The 18437-nt window shown below is 43.2% G+C and overlaps 1 protein-coding gene across 3 annotated transcripts; it reads left to right on the top strand.

The window, feature by feature from the left end:
• The first annotated feature begins 101 nt into the window (after positions 1 to 101).
• heatr5b (HEAT repeat containing 5B) lies at positions 102 to 18240 on the top strand. 3 transcript variants are annotated; one of them, XM_041049706.1, is made up of 36 exons: positions 102 to 167; positions 678 to 842; positions 925 to 1136; positions 1634 to 1742; positions 1930 to 2079; positions 2791 to 2962; positions 3067 to 3224; positions 3316 to 3610; positions 5192 to 5347; positions 5506 to 5756; positions 5903 to 6014; positions 6109 to 6261; positions 6346 to 6445; positions 6642 to 6751; positions 6839 to 7002; positions 7193 to 7368; positions 7585 to 7690; positions 7807 to 7997; positions 8263 to 8422; positions 8689 to 8878; positions 9054 to 9223; positions 9318 to 9465; positions 9561 to 9740; positions 9894 to 10148; positions 10985 to 11166; positions 11283 to 11351; positions 12355 to 12534; positions 12624 to 12864; positions 13177 to 13413; positions 13654 to 13781; positions 14427 to 14571; positions 14794 to 15066; positions 15416 to 15640; positions 15754 to 15905; positions 16042 to 16255; positions 16940 to 18240. In XM_041049706.1, the coding sequence occupies exons 2-36, from the start codon at positions 717 to 719 to the stop codon at positions 17245 to 17247; spliced, it is 6198 nt and encodes a 2065-aa protein (XP_040905640.1). In that variant the 5' UTR covers positions 102 to 167; positions 678 to 716; the 3' UTR covers positions 17248 to 18240. The 3 variants fall into 3 exon arrangements, with proteins under 3 accessions (XP_040905640.1, XP_040905641.1, XP_040905638.1); XM_041049707.1 differs by lacking the exon at positions 102 to 167 and having other exon boundaries at positions 674 to 842; positions 3316 to 3565; XM_041049704.1 differs by lacking the exon at positions 102 to 167 and having other exon boundaries at positions 674 to 842.
• Positions 18241 to 18437: the final 197 nt, after the last annotated feature.

Below are 18437 nucleotides of genomic sequence, written 5' to 3'. Positions count from 1 at the left end.
CAACTGAAAAAAGGTTAAACACAATGAAATACAGTTTATGTTTGTTATATTAATCTGCGTTTTCTGTTTTTGTTTTTGCAAATTATTTTATTGGGTCCACATCGGACGAACTTTAATGCGACACCGCTGATACTCGTCGTCATTCATCCTGGATTATCGAAACACGGGTAGGATGAACAATTTGGTCACTTATATCCCTCATGTCAGGAGGTTGTTGTTACAGAAGGTGTTTTTTAACATTTGAATGTTTTAAAATATGATAGATAGGTGACGCTTTGTTTGGGTCAGAATGTGTAGCCGGAGTTTAGCTTATTCCTCGTAGGAACTAGCTAGCTTGGGTTGCTAACTGGCTCGCCTATCAACAGCTGGAAGGAGGCAGCTGTCAGCACAGAACTGCGAAGTGTTAAAGCTTTAACATTTCAGTTTGCTACACTTTATACGACAAATAAGGACGGGTTCAATAACGTCTGAGCCAGTGACAGCTGCTGTAATGTTATCATTACTTGTGTCTCTGGTATAAATATAACCAAGTCGTTGCAAGGACGGGAAATGGCCACAGAGCTTCAGTAACTCAAGTACTGTTGTAATGTTTTCTACATGATAGCTAATCTGACTGGATGAAGGGGCAAATATTAGACATGTACTGACAACGCACATCCCCTAACTTAACATTGCAGAGGCGAGGGTGTACAGCACTGTGTCAAAAGGTCCTCGCCATGGAGCTGGCTCACAGTCTGCTGCTCAACGAAGATGCCTTGGCCCAGATCACTGAAGCAAAAAGGCCTGTCTTCATCTTTGAATGGCTTCGCTTCTTGGATAAAGTGCTTGTGGCTGCAAATAAGGTGACTGTTCTGTTTTTAGCTTCGTTTCTTTCTGAGTTTCATTAGAAACAGTTTGTGACTTTGTTTTGGGTTTGTCTGGCAGGTGGATGTGAAGGAGAAGCAGAAGAAGCTGGTGGAACAGCTGACAGGACTGATCAGCAGCGCCCCTGGACCGCCAACAAGAAAACTGCTGGCCAAAAACCTTGCCACACTCTACAGCATCGGCGACACCTTTACAGTTTTCCAGACTCTGGATAAATGCAATGACATCATCAAAAGCAAAGATGACACACCTGCGTACTTGCCAACAAAACTGTAAGATCCCATTTATAATCCCAACAGTATTTCTTTATATGCTATTTAAAATAAAAAAACAGTCACTGTGTATATTTCAGATTATGTACATTTGCATTTAGATATGAGCTATTCAGTCATATTCTGTTGCCCCACCTTCTGGGTATCAGCAGTTAAGCCAAATGTTAATCTGCAGATTTCATGTTTAAAAGGGGGGATTAAGTGTACATGAGCAGATACTGTGATGTTTTTCAGAGGTTGACACAGCATCTGTGGTGTCTAGCAAGGTTTTATTCATGATTTTTTTTATACTTGCTTGTTTCTATACAGATAAATGTAGACTTTGAGGGCATATGGAATATACATGCACATGGGGGTTGTGTGTTTAAAGCGTTGAGGCTAAATCTAACTCATGATGAAGATGATTGATTGTGAAATCTCATCTGATTATGCTATTGCATTGTTTATCAAGTAATTTGAAGTGATCTGTGATCAGCATGCAGTAACTTTTCTTACAGTGCTGCAGTGGCATGTGTGGGAGCCTTTTATGAGAAGATGGGCAGGATGCTGGGAAGCTCCTTTCCAGACACAATTAATAATCTTTTGAAGGCATTAAAGAGTGCAGAGGTAAAACTTTTAAGAGTGCAAAATTTCAATGCAGTTTTCCATTGTCTTTTGTAGCAGGAATGTATTAGGTCAACTTGTAAATTGGAATATTGGAACAGCAGTGAATAATTATTTAGATTTATTATTCAGAAACCTGTGTGACATCTATTTTAATTCTCGTATTTTTGCTTTTACTTTGTTGATCTAGTCCCAAGGCAGAGGAGAGATCCTCCTCAGCCTGCAAAAGGTGCTGAGTGGGCTGGGTGGGGCTGCAGCGTCATGTCACAGAGATATCTACAAGAATGCCCGCTCTCTACTCACAGACAGGTCCATGGCCGTACGCTGTGTGGTAGCAAAGGTTAGTGTCAGAAAAATGTCTCAATTAAACTATAAAGGATTTTTTAAAAGTATATTAGATTTAGCAGGTGTGGTCATTATCATGTCCCATTCTGCTGAATGTTTGTGAAGGTTCCTTGCACTGATTCTTATAACCCCTAGAACCAACACCTATTGTAATGATCAGAGCTTTTCTTCCAAAAACAAACTTTGCTTCAGAAATTAGTAGCTTTTATGTTCTTAACTAAGCTAAGCCAATTTAATGTTTTTGTGACATCTGCCAGCAATATCAAGTCAAGTCAAGGCAGTGTTCTGTGCTCTTGTCATATAGATGAAGGGGCCAGGTGATTTTTTTTTTTTGTGGTTGTGGTTTGGGCAACTTTTTAAGGTTTTTCCCTGTAGGACATAAGTAAAGCTGTGTAATTAGAAGCACAGAAATTCCGCTGACTCATATTTGTGCTGTGTCATGTATGTTGACCAAACTCAGATGTGTTGTGCAAAGACAGACTTCCTGTTTAAAATACATGACACCAACTGAACTATATATGGTACAAGTTGTGTGGCCTGTATATATTGGTAGGTGTATATTATGTAAAATCAATCTTTTTATGTGCTCTTAAAGGGCCGTTGGTTGCACAGTGTTGAAACACCAAACACAAAAGAGGTGTTTTCTGTACAGACATAATATAAATGTGACTAAAAGGCTCCATCTTTATTGTTCTCGTCTGATCAGTGCCTGTTGGAGCTGCAGAATGAGGCAGTATTCATGTGGACCACAGAGCTGGAGAACATGGCCACGTTGTGTTTTAAGGCCCTGGAAGGATCCAACTATGGGGTTCGGGTAGCAGTGGCCAAACTGCTGGGGACAGTCATGGCTACTGCTTTGATGCCCAAACAAGCAGCTGGTAGGTTAAAGAGTTGATTGTGTAGTTTATATTCAGCTATGTTCATGCTAAGTAAACTAGCTTGCCACTCCTGTTCTTCAAGATCTCTGCTTGTTTTGCCTCAGTGATGCGCCAGAATGTGAAGCGGGCCACTCTGGAGGAGGTCCTAGAGCTAATGGCCACTGGATTTCTGCGAGGTGGATCTGGCTTCCTGAAGAGCGGAGGGGAGATGTTGAAGGGGGGAGGCTCTGTCAGCAGGGAGGTGCGGGTGGGCGTCACACAGGTGAGCTGAATTCTCAGAAATTCTCAGAGAACCTGAGCCTGAATTGTCTGGTTCAGCCACTTCACACGTAATCTTTCTTTATCTCCCTCAGGCCTACGTTGTGTTTGTGACTACACTTGGTGGTCAGTGGCTAGAGCGCAACTTTGCCACATTCCTGTCCCACGTTTTGGACCTGGTGTCTCACCCGCGGGCCACGCAGACACATGTTGAGGCCGTGTACTCACGCCGCTGTGTCTCCTTCATGCTTCGTGCCACCCTCGGGGGCTTACTTGGGGAGAAAGCACAAATTGCAGCCGGCAAAGAAATCTGCCAAGCCATCAGCAAGCAAATGAGGGCTGTGGGTAAGGAGGATGGGGGGGAAATGTCACGGTTCAGAGCATTACAGAGTAAGTACTCATCCATTATCATTTTTAATTCACCCTTCATTCAGTTTGTAAAATTTCTTGCATGGTTTGCGCTTGCGGTGTACAGGGAAAAAGGTTTTTCTTTTCTGTCTCTGGTGTTGCATGTGGAGATGGCTTTCCCTGTTTCTGCTCTCTTATTTGCTTTCGGCTCTTGCTTCTTTTGGATCACTCTCCTCTTTCTTCGCATCTCTTTTTAACCACAGGCAGCATCAGAATGTCAGTAACATTATTCATTGCCAGCTCAGCATTCAAGTTACTCATGCTTGCATTATTTCGTAGCCTTCATGGCTGTTTCCCTGTGAATTCTTATTCTGTTACTGCATCACAGTCCCCACGGAGCCGATAACATTACTCTTTCTGAATGCTGACATGTGGCTGACACTAGCAGAAAAAATGCATGTGCCACTAAATTCATAGACACATAGTAGGAAGAAGCCATTCCCACCCCACATCAACAAGAAATAGTATTCACTCCTTGTGCTTGTCCATTGTTTAGTTTTATTTTGGTCACAGTGTCTCTGCTCTATAACAACACAGCAGACATTTTATAATCAGCTTTATCTCATTTAAAAGGGATGATTCTTACTCTGATTTGCTTTGCAACCTTTAAACTATTGTAAATTATGTCAAACCTACATTATTTTGTTCTAATTGATGTTAAGGCAGAATTTGAAAAAAAGATGTTGAATGTCTGGTTTCTCTAAAGACATGGCCACTTCACTGTTCACTTTATAATTGCTGCTTGTAGCTTTTCCAACCAGCTGGATCTGTGTGACTTCTTGAAATGAGAAATGTCTGTCCTAAAAGTGACTTGGAAAACCGTTTCCTGGAGCCATGATGGAAGCGGGACCTCCTAGTGTCTGTTCTGTTCTGTATTCAACAGTGGTTCCCTGTGTCCCAAATTGTGTGGGGAATAAAAACCATGACTGCCACAGTTCAAGAAGCAGCTTTGAATCTCTTCCTAAAGTCATTTAATCCACATTTTCCTTATGTGTGATCTGTCTTGACTTCTACCTATTAAGAGCTCTGATGATTTCAGTTCTTGATAAATGGCCATTAGGCTTATCAGCAGTTTAATTAACCTTTGTACATTCTGTTCTTTTTGTATCAAAAAATCCTCTGAGCTCTCGGTTTTGGCGTATACCAGTGTCTTCTTCTGCATTTTGAAGTAGTAGCTTTGTATTTGCAGAACTTTGCAGCTCCATGACGTGTGACAGCAATGCATGGCCTAATGTGGTCAGTCAGTTATTACAAGCAACAGTATACTTATTTAATAGTGCCAAAGGATTATAATTAGATTCTTAAACAAAGTCCTGTGTTCCTGAGAATATATCAGTCTATGTTGATACTGATTGAAGGCCACCTTATCCATCAGTGCTGCACACATTCTGAACTATGAATGAAGTAACATATTGTTATATCTTCAATCTGTGAAGATTAGTAATAAAAATGAAAACATTTGAAGCTGATTAATAACTTGATCTCTTTCACCTTCTGTTTTATTTTGACATTTTATTCTCCCTTGTTTCTCTTTTTTTTTCTCTTTGTTTCTTGTTCTTCCAGAGGCAGTAGTGAATGACATCAGTGGAGAGAACAAGGCAGGGGCAGCAGACGTCTCTGCCAGTCAGCATGTTATGGTGTGCGCACTGAAAGAACTGGGCAGTCTAGTTCAGAGCTTGAGTGCCACAGCTTCACCGCTCATCCAGGAGCCTTCTATAGGTGAGACACATAAAATACATAATAACATCTTACATCCACCTTGTTTAACTACCTGAAGTACTCACTGAATCACATAAGTTGGAATCTCCAGTCAGTGGTGGTGAATTTAGACTCAGTTCATTCACAGCTTGAAACACATTTCATGTTCTTTTCCCCAGGACTCCTCGAGACTGTGACTTCAGTGCTGCTGCACCCGAGCATGGCAGCTCGCTTGGCGGCTGCATGGTGCCTGCGCTGTGTTGCTGTGGCCCTGCCCTATCAGCTGACCCCGCTGCTCGATCGCTGCGCAGAGCGAATCAACAACCTGAAGAGTTCACCTGAAGCTGTGAGCGGCTACAGCTTTGCCATGGCTGCTCTGCTGGGAGGCGTACACCAGTGCCCACTGGGTATCCCCCACTCCAAGGGCAAGGTGTGCAGCCTGTAACGATACACAGATCAATCACCGATTCACTTTTATGGGTTCCTTCTCATTTGTTTCTGTCAGTTTCTGTCACCTCACCCTGATTGACATGACTGTATCAGCCTCACTGATTACACTGTGTTCTTCTCTTGTAGTTGGTCGTGATTATAGCTGAAGATCTCCTGCGGACGGCTGCTCAGAATAGTCGACTGTCCCTGCAGCGCACGCAGGCTGGATGGCTTCTGTTAGGGGCCCTGATGACTCTGGGTGAGTCTCCTAGACATTGCTTATCTCTTGGCTTTGATTTGTCAGTTATACTGTCTCCCTCTCACCACCGACATGGTCACCGCATTGTGCCCAGGTCCTGCCCTTGTACGCTATCACCTCCCCAAGATGCTGCTGCTGTGGAGGAATGTGTTTCCTCGCTCCCAGAAGGAGTTAGAGGCAGAAAAGGCCAGAGGAGACTCCTTCACCTGGCAGGTCACCCTGGAGGGCCGAGCTGGAGCGCTGTGCGGTAAAGAAACACCGTCCTGTTTACTTTCACACTCTCTATAATTTCAGCAGACATAATTAGGACTAATAACCCTTTCTCTTGTAGCCATGCGTAGCTTTGTGGCCCACTGTCCCGAGCTGCTTACAGAAGACGTGATCCGTAGACTGATGACTCCCATTGAATGTGCCATGACCATGATGTCTCAGTGAGTGTGATGCTTTTAATCATGACTGTCTGTTGGATGACAAAAAACAGAGGTGTTTTATCTTTGTTGGAGGATTTCAGGATTTTTGTACAGACAGTTCATTAATTTTGTCATGTGTAATAACTCTTTCCTGCTTTTCTTTCATTGTTTTCTGATCATATATCTAATGATTGTTATGTTTCCACCTTTTTTTCAGTGTCCCTGCCATCATTAAGGTCCATGGTGCTCATCTGAAAGCAAGCGCAGCGATGGTGAGGCTCAGGTTGTATGACATCCTGGCTCTGTTGCCTCCCAAGACCTATGAAGGTAACAGAAAAACTTCTGCACTTTTTTTTCACCGAAGTTAAGAACATCTATAGGAGGTGTTTTAAACCCTGCAATCCTCTCGTGTAGGCAGTTTCAATGCCCTCCTGAGAGAGCTGGTGGCTGAGTTCACTTTGACTGACAACTCAGCCAACACCACCACCTCCTTGCTGCGCTCTCTCTGTCACTATGACGACAGTGTGCTCATGGGCTCCTGGCTACAGGAGACTGACCACAAGTCCATAGAGGATCAGGTTAGTAAAGAAAATAAATGTTGATTCTGTTTGTGTTTCTATAATAGATATTTAGACAGAAAGCTTGATTATTTTGTGTTATTTGATTAAAGCAACAACCTCCACTATTATAATCAGATTTCTTAGGTGCTATACAATGTTTGGTCTGTGCTATTGGTGTTAATATTACTGCTTTACTGTTCCTAAACAGCTGCAGCCCAACAGTGCATCTGGCAGCGGAGCTCTAGAACACGATCCCTCCTCCATCTACCTGCGTGTCCCTGTAGGTGAAGCCATCCCGGGGCCTCTCCCTTTGGGTGTGTCTGTCATCGACGCGTCCGTGGCTCTGTTTGGTGTGGTTTTCCCCCACGTCTCCTTCAAACACAGGTGAAAAGTGAAGTTGGAATGTTAAAAATTAGTTTTTTAAAAGGCTTTGTAAACAATAAAAACTAATTTTATATTTGTATTGGCAACATGTCAACATTTTGCATTTGTTTTTTGTGATGTGTTGGTTTATTGTTTCTTTATACTCCCTGCTGCACTATGAATCTTTGTGGCATGCTCGTTTGTAATATGTTCCTCCTGACTTTGTACGTGATTCAGGCTGCAGATGCTAGACCACTTTGCAGAATGTATTAAGCAGGCAAAAGGTGTTCGACAGCAGGCAGTCCAACTGAACATCTTTACTGCAGTGCTTAGTGCCCTCAAGGTGAGCAAACTTGCTTTATATCCTCTTAAGACGAGAATATCATGTTTCGTTAATTCATTAATTGTTCATACATTCAATGAGAAATAATGTATGTTTTTCTTTCTGCCTGGCTGAAGGGTTTGGCCGAGAACAAGAGCACTCTTGGTCCTGAGGAGGTGCGTAAGTCGGCTCTGGCCCTGGTGATGGGAGCTTTGGACAATCCTAACCCCATCCTGCGCTGTGCTGCTGGAGAGGCCCTGGGCAGGATGGCTCAGGTGGTGGGAGAGGCTACCTTCATCGCCAGAATGGCGCAGACCAGCTTTGACAAGTAGGATTTTCATATTTGTATCATCTGTGTTTTTTTTTCTTTAGTCTCTGTTTTTTGTCCTGTTATTTCTCCTGTTAAGAACAAGAGAGACTCGGGTCAACTGATCCTCATTATAACCAGTTACACACAAAAAACAGTTTTTAAGATGTTTTCAGGAAGATGATAGTTTCAGTCGTTGATTGTGAGTCATCGGTCTTGAACTACTTCTCTGTCCTTGGCTTTAATCATGTGATCCATATCTCTCGTCCTTCTCCTCTATTTCCAGACTGAAGTCAGCCCGTGATGTAGTTTCAAGGACAGGCCATTCACTGGCTCTCGGCTGTCTGCATCGTTATGTTGGAGGAATTGGCTCAGGCCAGCACTTAAAGACCAGCGTCAGCATCCTATTAGCTCTGGCACAGGATGGGTCCTCTCACGAGGTCCAGGTACAGTGAATTACCCAGGAGGAATATACTGTATATTAGAATTAATTCATAGTTGGATAAAAATAAGGGAATTAAAGTGGTTTCAATGATTTTTTGTCCCTAAGCCTCTTCTGTCTGAACTGGATAACTTAGATGTTGTTTTTAATGTTGTATTTCATTTCTAATTTCATAATTTGATGGGAAAAAACATCAGCCTTTTTTAATCATTTTTGCTTTACTCAATTCTAATTCAGTTATTGTCTACCCTTTTTTTTTTTTTTAATCAGACTTGGGCTCTGCACTCTCTGGCTCTGATTGTGGACTCCAGTGGTCCCATGTACAGAGGCTACGTGGAGCCCACTCTGTCCCTGGTGCTCACCTTGCTCCTCACTGTGCCCCCATCACACATAGAGGTGCACCAGTGTTTGGGCCGCTGCCTGGGAGCTCTCATCACTACTGTGGGACCAGAGTTACAGGGTAACTGTGGCAGAAACACCACAAACTTTGTTTCTATCACTGTGACATTTAAAAGCCATCTCGACCAGCAGATGGCAGTGTAATCAATTTTTAACCCACTATAGGCCACTGAAGCAGACTTCTGTCTCCTCTAACTTCAAAAAATGCTGTTTCTTTTTGTCTGTCACTCTACTAGGAAATGGAGCCACCATCTCCACCATACGCTCGTCCTGTCTGGTTGGTTGTGCCATAATGCAGGACCACTCTGACTCCCTTGTGCAAGCGGCTGCCATCTCATGTCTGCAGCAGCTGCACATGTTCGCCCCTCGCCACGTCAACCTGTCCAGCCTGGTGCCCTGTCTCTGTGTAAGAGATGAGTTTTGGGCCACAAGTACAGTGCTTATAGTTTATCTTAATCTTAATCTTAATCATTTCCTGCTGTGCTATGGGATCCCTGCAGGTGCACCTGTGCAGCTCTCACCTGTTGCTGCGTCGTGCTGCTGTGGCGTGCTTGAGACAGCTCGCCCAGAGGGAAGCTGCAGAGGTCTGTGAGTATGCCATGAGCCTGGCGAAGAGAGCAGGAGACAGCAAAGACAGCACTACAATCAGTGAGTATAAATCATGTACCTGACAAGAGCATTCTGTTTAGTTATTATACCCCAGCGAGACACTGTGACTCTGTCATTGTTTGTCCCTGGTTCAGATCTGAACATCACAGAAACCGGTCTGGAGGGTGTTCTGTTTGGCATGCTGGATCGCGAGACAGACAGGAAGCTGTGTTCTGATATCCATGACACACTGGGCCACATGCTGTCTTCTCTTGCTGTGGAAAAGCTTTCTCATTGGCTGAAACTCTGTAAGGATGTCCTAGCAGCTACTACAGGTAAATCTACAAAACAGCAAAATACAACACTGTACCATTTTCTGTTTCTGGGGAAATTAAGGCTGGAACATAAAACAAAGTTACAGCAGTCAGAGAAGTTAAGACATGTTTATTTTTATAGCCCACCCAACCATAGTCCATCTCCTCTTTCAGATGTAGGAGGAGCCGTTGCATTTGAGGTGGAAAAGGATGAGGAAGACTCCGAGAAAAAAGACGAGATGGACGATGACACCATGTTCACAGGCCTGGGCGAAGATGACAAGTCAAAACCCTCTGTGGCTCCGCGCTGGGTGACGCGGGTGTTTGCCGCCGACTGCTTGTGCCGCATCATCCTGCTGTGTGAGAATGCAGACAAAACACACTTCGACCTGGCAGCTGCCCGCTCTGCTCAAGCCAAGAACCCCAAAGGTACAAGTCACTCTGCTGCCAGAACAGAGTAGCTTGAAGTTCACTTACGGGTTTGTGATTGATTGATGCCACGCCTAGTCTTTTGTCAGTCCAATTAAATTAGATTTATTTTTTGGGTTGAGTATGTACAGTATATCTGTATCTTCTTGAGGCAGATATAGTGTCAGATGCTGAAGAAGCTCATTCATGTTCTTTTATGTAAGGATAGAACCAAGCTAGAGATGAGTAAGCAAGAGAGGTAGTGATATGTTTTTTTTTTTTTTTTTTTTGCACTGTGACAGATAAAGGAGCCAGTATTTATATAAGCTCCTTGGAAATAAGGAAGCATTTTACTGGCTAGACAGTGAGAGCACAGTGTTGTAATTTTTGCTCTCTGGAAGCAGCTAAGCCAAATTTAGTGACTGGGATAGAGTGGATGGTTGGTCTGCAGGTTGGTGTATCCAACTAATCCCTTGAAAGGTACACTTGAGCTAAAACTCAATTAAATCTCAGCCTCAAGGTCGATATCTGGTTTCTTTTGAATCACTGCAAGCACACACTGAAAACTGATTTGTTGTTCTCACTCGTATTTAATCTTAAATTCACTCTCGCTAAGAGGAAGGTGTTAAAAAGCAAACACAGAGACCTTGGAGGAGGCGATAGCTGCAGCTTTTTCTAAGGATTACTGAAGCAAATATTAAACAATGACCAGCAAATGTTGAAACAAACACAAATCTGTCATAAATTTTGTTTTCTAATTGATTAATGTGGCTGCTCCCTGAATTCACAATCCTTTGAATGATTAGAAATGCATTTCTATTCCTCACATAGTCCGTCTGGTCTTTCCTCCCATCTAGGAGATCTGTTGGTGCTTCATTTGTCTGACCTCATCCGCATGGCCTTCATGGCGGCAACAGACCACAGCAACCAGCTGAGGATGGCTGGCCTGCAGGCCCTGGAGGACATCATTAAAAAGTTTGCGTCCGTACCAGAGCCTGAGTTCCCGGGGCACGTTATCCTGGAACAGTACCAGGCCAATGTGAGTCAAAAGCACATCAAATTGCATAATGGCACGTAAGTCCTCAATTGATAGTGACACAGCAAATGTGAAACAAACTGAAGAGGTGAACTTCTGCCATCCGTGTGTGCGTTTAGGTCGGAGCTGCCCTCAGACCTGCATTTTCACCTGATACACCATCTGACATAACAGCTAAGGCATGCCAGGTAAGACAGAAAGTTTTATAGGAAAATTTTTACAAACTAAATTAATTCACATTTCATTCAAAAGACTTCAGAACCCTCATTGATGTTTGCACTACAGAAATGCAGAGATGCCATTAGCACCTAGAAACTAGCTCTGTTTGTGCTGTAACATTCGTGCTACTGAACAAGCTCACGTACATCCATATATGTTGGTAGTTGTTAGAGGCCTTTGTAGCAATGCGACTGCATTAACAGTTAATTACCACTGCACAGTGAGTCATCATCCTCTTGGAAACCAGCAGTGTCAAATTTTCTGCCTTAATACCCTTTGACTTACTTGACTGATGTGATGAATGAGTGACAGGGGAAAATAACAAACATGCCTCTCAGCGGTATTATTAAAAACATTACTCTCTTTGACATTCCCCTTTGTGTCTCTGGCTGGGAGTTTGTGTCCATTGAAGCTATTTCTGGACTCTCCGAAGAACAAAAACTTGATCTCGGGGTTTCTCTTTTCTCAGGGGAGTGATTAACTCAGAGCAACATAAAAAAACAATATAAATATCCATAATGTCTTGTATCCTCAAGGTGTTAAAAGCAAAAATACACGATAAAAAGAATCTTTAATATATTCCTACGCAGCTGCAGAGAAATGTGAATAAGCACAGCAGCAAACGTGTTTTCCATCATAACACAATTGTAGCCATCCTGAAAGAAAGCCTCCTCAGACCTTCTACCCTTGGCCGTCTGACACTAATAGCAGTTCTCCTCAAAAGCATGTAATCTTATAAATGTGTTCACCACTTGTGCGGCCATAATGCGTCAGTCCTGTTCATTAATAACTGTTCCTTGACACCCTCACCTCCTTTAATGGTATGTATGATGGTTAATCAACCTGGAGCACTTTGTTATGTAATGTAGGTTTTTAGTTTTTCTCAAGGGTTGGAAGAGAAGTAATCGCTAACAGGTCTAAAATTCAATTAGTTACACCATGTACTACCTTGACCCTTCTCTGTGGCTACAGGTGTGTAGTACATGGATTGGTAGTGGCGTAGTCAGTGACCTCAACGACCTGCGGCGAGTCCACAACCTGCTCGTGTCGTCACTGGACAAGGTGCAGGCTGGGAAGGGTTCATCCAGTCAGCTGTACAGTGAGAGTGCGACCACCATGGAGAAACTGGCCGTGCTGAAGGCTTGGGCTGAGGTGAGACTGAAGACCCTGATCAGAGCACTGTTCCATATTTGTATTCCATATTTATTCCACACACACACACACACGACTTTCTGTCTCAGGTGTACGTGGTGGCGATGAAGATCAAGAAAGAGGCCGAGTCTAAGCCTGCCAAGCCAGTCCGAAGCGGAGAAGACGATGAGGATGAGGAGGATCTAGGCGCCGGTGTGCTTCCGCCCGACAGCCTCATCACCTTGGTGCAGCCAGAGCTGCCGTCGCTGAGCCGCCTGTGGCTGGCCATGCTGCGAGACTACGCTCTGCTCACTCTGCCTGCTGAGTTCTCCAGTCAGCTGCCTCCTGACGGTACAAGGCAGACTTTTTCCTACTGAATGCTGAATAGAATCTAGAAATGTTTAATTCTAAAGAAGATTTTTAACTTTTTCTCAAAAGTTGAGATTGTATTCTCCAGAGAACTTCACCAGATGTCAGCAAAAAAACTTCACTGTTATTTGGACAGTTTTTGAAAAAAAAGAAAAAGATATATCAACAAAATTTCCCGTAGTTTACTGTTAAATAGACATTTAGATTAATTTCTGTATCTGTATGAATTTCAAATTAAATAGGAAAGTAATTTAATGTAAAAGTATTTTCCCACTATTGTGTGTCTGTGTTCAGGTGGAGCGTTTTATACTCCAGAGACTATAGACACAGCAAGGCTCCACTACCGAAGCTCTTGGGCCCCTGTCCTGCACGCTGTGGCCCTTTGGCTGAGCAGCACCGGGTTTGGAGCTGGTGAAGAGAAAGAAGAGGTCCCATCAGCTCCCTCTAAAGCTCCTTCCCTCCCTCAAGGAGCCCCCTCCACCACAAAGAGCTTTGAGGAGTCAGTCAAAGACAGGATGCATCTAATGCTGGGTAAAGAGACACACAGCCATCATTTGTGGTCTAGAGCATTTACAGTATTTTGCTGTGCTGAGGTGGAGCACCTCATTTACTCAGACTTAAAAACAAGCAAAGAGCAACTGCTTTGTGTTTACCTCCCATCCACAGATCCACCTTGCATCTGCTGACAGTGAAAGGGTGGTAGTGGATGAGAGGAAAAGAAGAAAATAGCACGAACACACCCTAAGTGCATTTCTGTGTTTTGTCTCTCAGGTGTCAGTATAGAGTTTCTTTGCTTCCCACGGCCCGAGGAGCCCATTGAACATGTGATGTCTTGCCTGCAGGCGCTGTGCACTCTACTAGAATCTCCTTGTGCTAAGACCCATATTGCAGAGGACCAGGTAAAGACAGTAATCAGAGTGAAGACACTACAGATGTACGGAAGAGTTTTTACTTTTATAGGTTTTACTTTTATATGTTGCCTGAAGTTCAGACACACCATAAACCAGGATACACATGGTGAAAAACAAAGGTTATATTTCTCGGTTGGTGGAGCCTTTGAAATGAGGCCTTGCTGGCTGTATGACGTATTTGGCCTAGAAGTGTGGACACAGTGTGTGTCTGTCTGCTGCGGTCACACAGTCATTAGAGTCTCCTGTCACAGCACAGACAGTGTGTGCATCACAGGGGGAAGATCTCTCTTGCTTTCAGCCCATTTTATAAATCAGCTAAGCTTTTCTGTACTTTGAATAGGTAAAAACTGGTACTTGAGTTTCATATAACAAACACAATGAAAGTTATTCAAATGCGTTTTTATTGGAATTGAAACGTCGATCTAAACATTATGCTGCCTGTCTTCCATGTCTCTGCATAAAAACTAGGCCACTTACTAACAACTGCTTGTGGACCTGTTGGCAGTGAGTCATAACGGATGCTGTGTCGGGCATTACACTGCAGAAATTAAATAGACACCCTCTCTGAAAATCAGTGTTCACAATTCCCAGTGTTTCACAGTGGCATTACAGTAATTGTTATTTCTGTTGTAGCTGTTGGCAGTGGAGCTCCTCAACGTACTCCACAGGCTGCTGTTGACCAGGGACCCTCCTGCTGTCCAGCTTCAGGTCACTGCTGTGGTACAGGAGACCATCAGGGCAGCACAGGACCATCTGCAGCGACAGAGGTCCAGCAAGGGTCAGCAACTTATCACTAATCATTATATTACATTACATCAGGGTTAATTACTGTTATATTCTGAAAACACGAACTCCCTGTGCTGTTTTGTTTAATCGAAAAGGTGATTTAACTTAACGGAAGAGTGTTAAGATCAATATTATGTTAGTTACGTTTTCTTTTTTCATAGTAGAGTTGGATCAGTTATGTGGGTCACTGTGGTCACTGTGTTGTTTTGCTCAGGCAAAGAGGAAGAAGGAGAGAAAGACTCTCATCCCAGCCTGGGGGAAGGTGGAGACACAGGGGAGCTCGTCCCTGGCAAGTCTCTGGTGTTTGCAGCGATGGAGCTGCTCGTGTTCATCCTGGTCCGCCACTTACCACAGCTTAATACACGTGTGAAGGAGTCACCCAGCCATGTGCCACTCAGGCCTCAGCGACTGCCCGAAGAAAGTGCACGCCTGGTGGCAAACACAGTCTCCATATTGGCCGAACTGCCCTCGCTCTGCTCTCCTGCCGGTGAGGCCCGAGGCCAAGTGCAACAACGTGCTCACACCACGCAAAATATGCAACTGTTCATCTTCGGCCTGCTCCAGCTTTGATCACTTTAGAGCACTTTGCCTTCCTGCTCTGCACTGTTCAGATTAGTGTGTTATAATGATAAATCATATTTTTATACTCACTAAAAAGCCTAGTTCTGCTGTGGTTTCTTTGTGCCTTTCATTTCTCAGATAGTATTATAAGCTGCTTTATGCATTTGTGTCAGATTAAGAGTATGAATATTATTAGCATAGCAATGTGGTCCTCACTGTGAAAAGACCCACTTCTCACTTGTTTTTTTTTTTTGTTGGTTTTTTTGCCTTTACAGGGAGCATGACTATCCTACCCACAGTGCTCTTCCTGATCACCGGGGTGCTGAGGGAAACTGCGGTTAAGACTTCTGACAACTCGGTGCCTGTGCCTGTGTCAGCCGCCCTGCAGGGCATCAAGACCATCATCACCTCCCCACTGGCCCGGGTGGAGAGCATGCAGACACAGTGGACTGGCCTCGTGAGAAGCAGCCTGGCATCTGTGCTCGAGTACTCACAGCCGGGTAAGCAAATACATGCGGATGTTTGACCGTGACCTCTGGCCTTTCTGTAGAAGAGACAAGAAAAAGAGTGTTTCATCCTTATTCACTGAGAATACGCTTGTGTACTTCTGTAGATGAGTCCAGACCTGACATGGATGAGATCAGTATGTTGACAGCGATTACACTCTTCCTGCTGTCTGCCAGCAGTGAGCTTGTAGGAGTGACAGTCCTGCAGAAGGGCTGCATGGACCGCTTCCGAAACGGCCTGAACTCTAGTGATCCAGCGGTAAGGGCTGTGAGAGTGGGAGAGACTGAGAATCTCAACCTGGACAAATTTTAATTGTCTGAGAAAAAGGCGTATTTGAGTTTCCAGATGTTTGTTACCAGTGTGAGTGAGTGAGATTCAATTCTTTTTTCCACAGGTTCAGGCCCGGTGTTACCAGCTGCTGTTGTCAGTGTTTCAGCACTCCAGCCGTGCCCTGTCTACCCCGTACATCCACACTCTGGCTCCACTCATGGTGGAGAAGCTGAAGGCAGTGGAGCGCAGTCGGCCAGGGACTGCTGCTGAACTGCAGGCTGTGCAGGAGGGCATCAGGGTCCTGGAGAATCTGGTCGGCATGGGTGAAGAGCAGAACCGTAAGTATACCTCGGCCTAATGGACCACTAAAGTACCATATTTGTTCCATTAAAGTGTTTAGCTCCATTTAAGTAGGTCTCATAAAGTATAAAGCTCAGTGCCTTTGGTTGTGTGCTGCTAAAGATCAGAGCAGTAGTGCATTAAATCCTAAATTTAGAATCCCTGCACTAGTTTACTGTCAGTATTGATTTAACATTATGCTAAATTATGTATGTAATATTATTTATTCAGATTTTAAAAATGTGTATTTTGTTTCTTTATCTTGTTCCTGCATTTTCTCATTTTTAGTTCCCTCATAAAGCAAATTGCAAAAACAAAAGCGTTATTTGAGATGCAGCTATTGTTATGCCTCACATATCGATGGTATTCAGGTACTTCTACATTTGTTGTGTTAAGGGATACAACTAGAGATTTTTTCATTACGAATTAATCTGGCGAATTTCTTGGTTAAACAACTGATCACATGAAAGGTCGGGAAACAGTAGAAATATCCATCAAATCCTCACATTGGTGAAACACCAGAGAATATTGGGATAATTTCTCTTGAAAAACAATTTCAGTGGCTATTTATTTATCAAAATACCTGCTGTTATGTTGATCAACTCATTGATTAACGATTGCAGATCTAATTTGTTTTCTTATGCAGCTTTGTTAATGTCTCTTTGTGTTTACGTGTTTAATAGGGGTGCAGCTGCTCGCTCTTCTTGTACCAACGCTCATCTCCTACCTTTTGGATGAAAATGCCATCTCCTCTGCTCCCCAAGTCTCCAAAGGCCTGCACGATTTTGCCCTTCAGAACTTAATGCGGATTGGCCCCCTCTATCCAGCTGCCTTCAAGATAGTAATTGGTGCAGCACCTGAGCTTAAAACCCGCCTGGAATCTGCTATACGGGCCAACCAGGCCAGCAGCAAAGCCAAGGCTGCAGCCAGGCAAGCTCAGCCAACTGTTCAAGCTGCACCAACCATCAAACTCAAGACGAGCTTCTTCTGAACACTCAAAAAATTAATGTTGTCTGTTTTTGGTTTGTTGTGTTTTCTGTTAGCAGAGTACCAGCCATGTCTGTAACAAGTACATTTTCTTAAATGTATTTATTTATTCTACATCTCATCTTTATTTTTGATGAATGGGAACTCTTTTTGAAGTCAAGAAGGCAATTATGTAAATATTATTAAAAAGCCTTTGAATGTTCACTGGAAAAAAAAAAACTCACTTTAAAATCTTTAGGAAATTTTGATTTTGTGAATGTATCATTTCTGGACTTGATGCACATTTAAAAGGGACTTAAGTTACATTTTTGTTTTTCCCGAAGGTTCTTTTTTCCCTTGATCTTGTTCTTTTGTTGTTTTTGTCTGGTCATCATCCCTCACGATCCAAAAGTTGTTGTTTACTGTGCCATTTTTCTCACTGTGATTTTGTATCACCATGAGCATGGCAATTATTTTATTCCACTCATGTGTATTTCTTTAATGGAGCTGGTTTAGTATGTGGCCTTATGGTCTGCTGATTGTTACTGATGTGGTTTCTTTCTTATTTTTCCTTTTTTTTTTTTTTGAAAAGGTGTTTTGCTCTTAAATTATGCTGTAAACATTCCTACCACATGTCCTAAAACATAACTGAGAAATTAGTTTTGATCATTATTTTTAGCCCAAAATGAAATTCTATCAAAATCTGTAGAACACCAGAATACTAAAATCAACATGATTTCAAATTGTTTTTAGGCAGAAATTAACATTCACCCAGAGACGGTTAATTTGTCTGCAGATTAATGGGGGAATATTACATCAGTTAGATATAATTTCATGTATGTGCTACATATCTCAGATTGTTTTTCTAATTACTGCTTAAGATCCATAGATACGTGCAATAGCTACATGAATAGGTGAGCATCACCTGCCATCACAAATTGGCAGACTTGATGAAATGGCCCTGTGTAATATTCCACTCTCATTTCTTTGAAATGTGAATAAAGTTGCTTTGACCTCACTCCGCTGTTGTTTGTAATTGGTTGCACATTTTTAGCCGATGGCTGAACGCAGCTTGGGGAATAAAAACCGATGCAGCAGCTGTGATATAATGCTCAACTGATGTTTCCTGTCTGGGTAAAATAAACAAGGAGAGTCTCCTCCTCCGGCCAGTCAGGGTGAGCGAATCGAGCGCCCCCAGCCAACACGCTGTGGGCG

This window comes from Toxotes jaculatrix, chromosome 11 (assembly GCF_017976425.1).
Source record: "Toxotes jaculatrix isolate fToxJac2 chromosome 11, fToxJac2.pri, whole genome shotgun sequence".
NCBI lineage: Eukaryota > Metazoa > Chordata > Actinopteri > Toxotidae > Toxotes > Toxotes jaculatrix.
The sequence above is the reverse complement of the archived record's forward strand: the minus strand, read 5'-3'. Positions and strand labels throughout refer to the sequence as shown.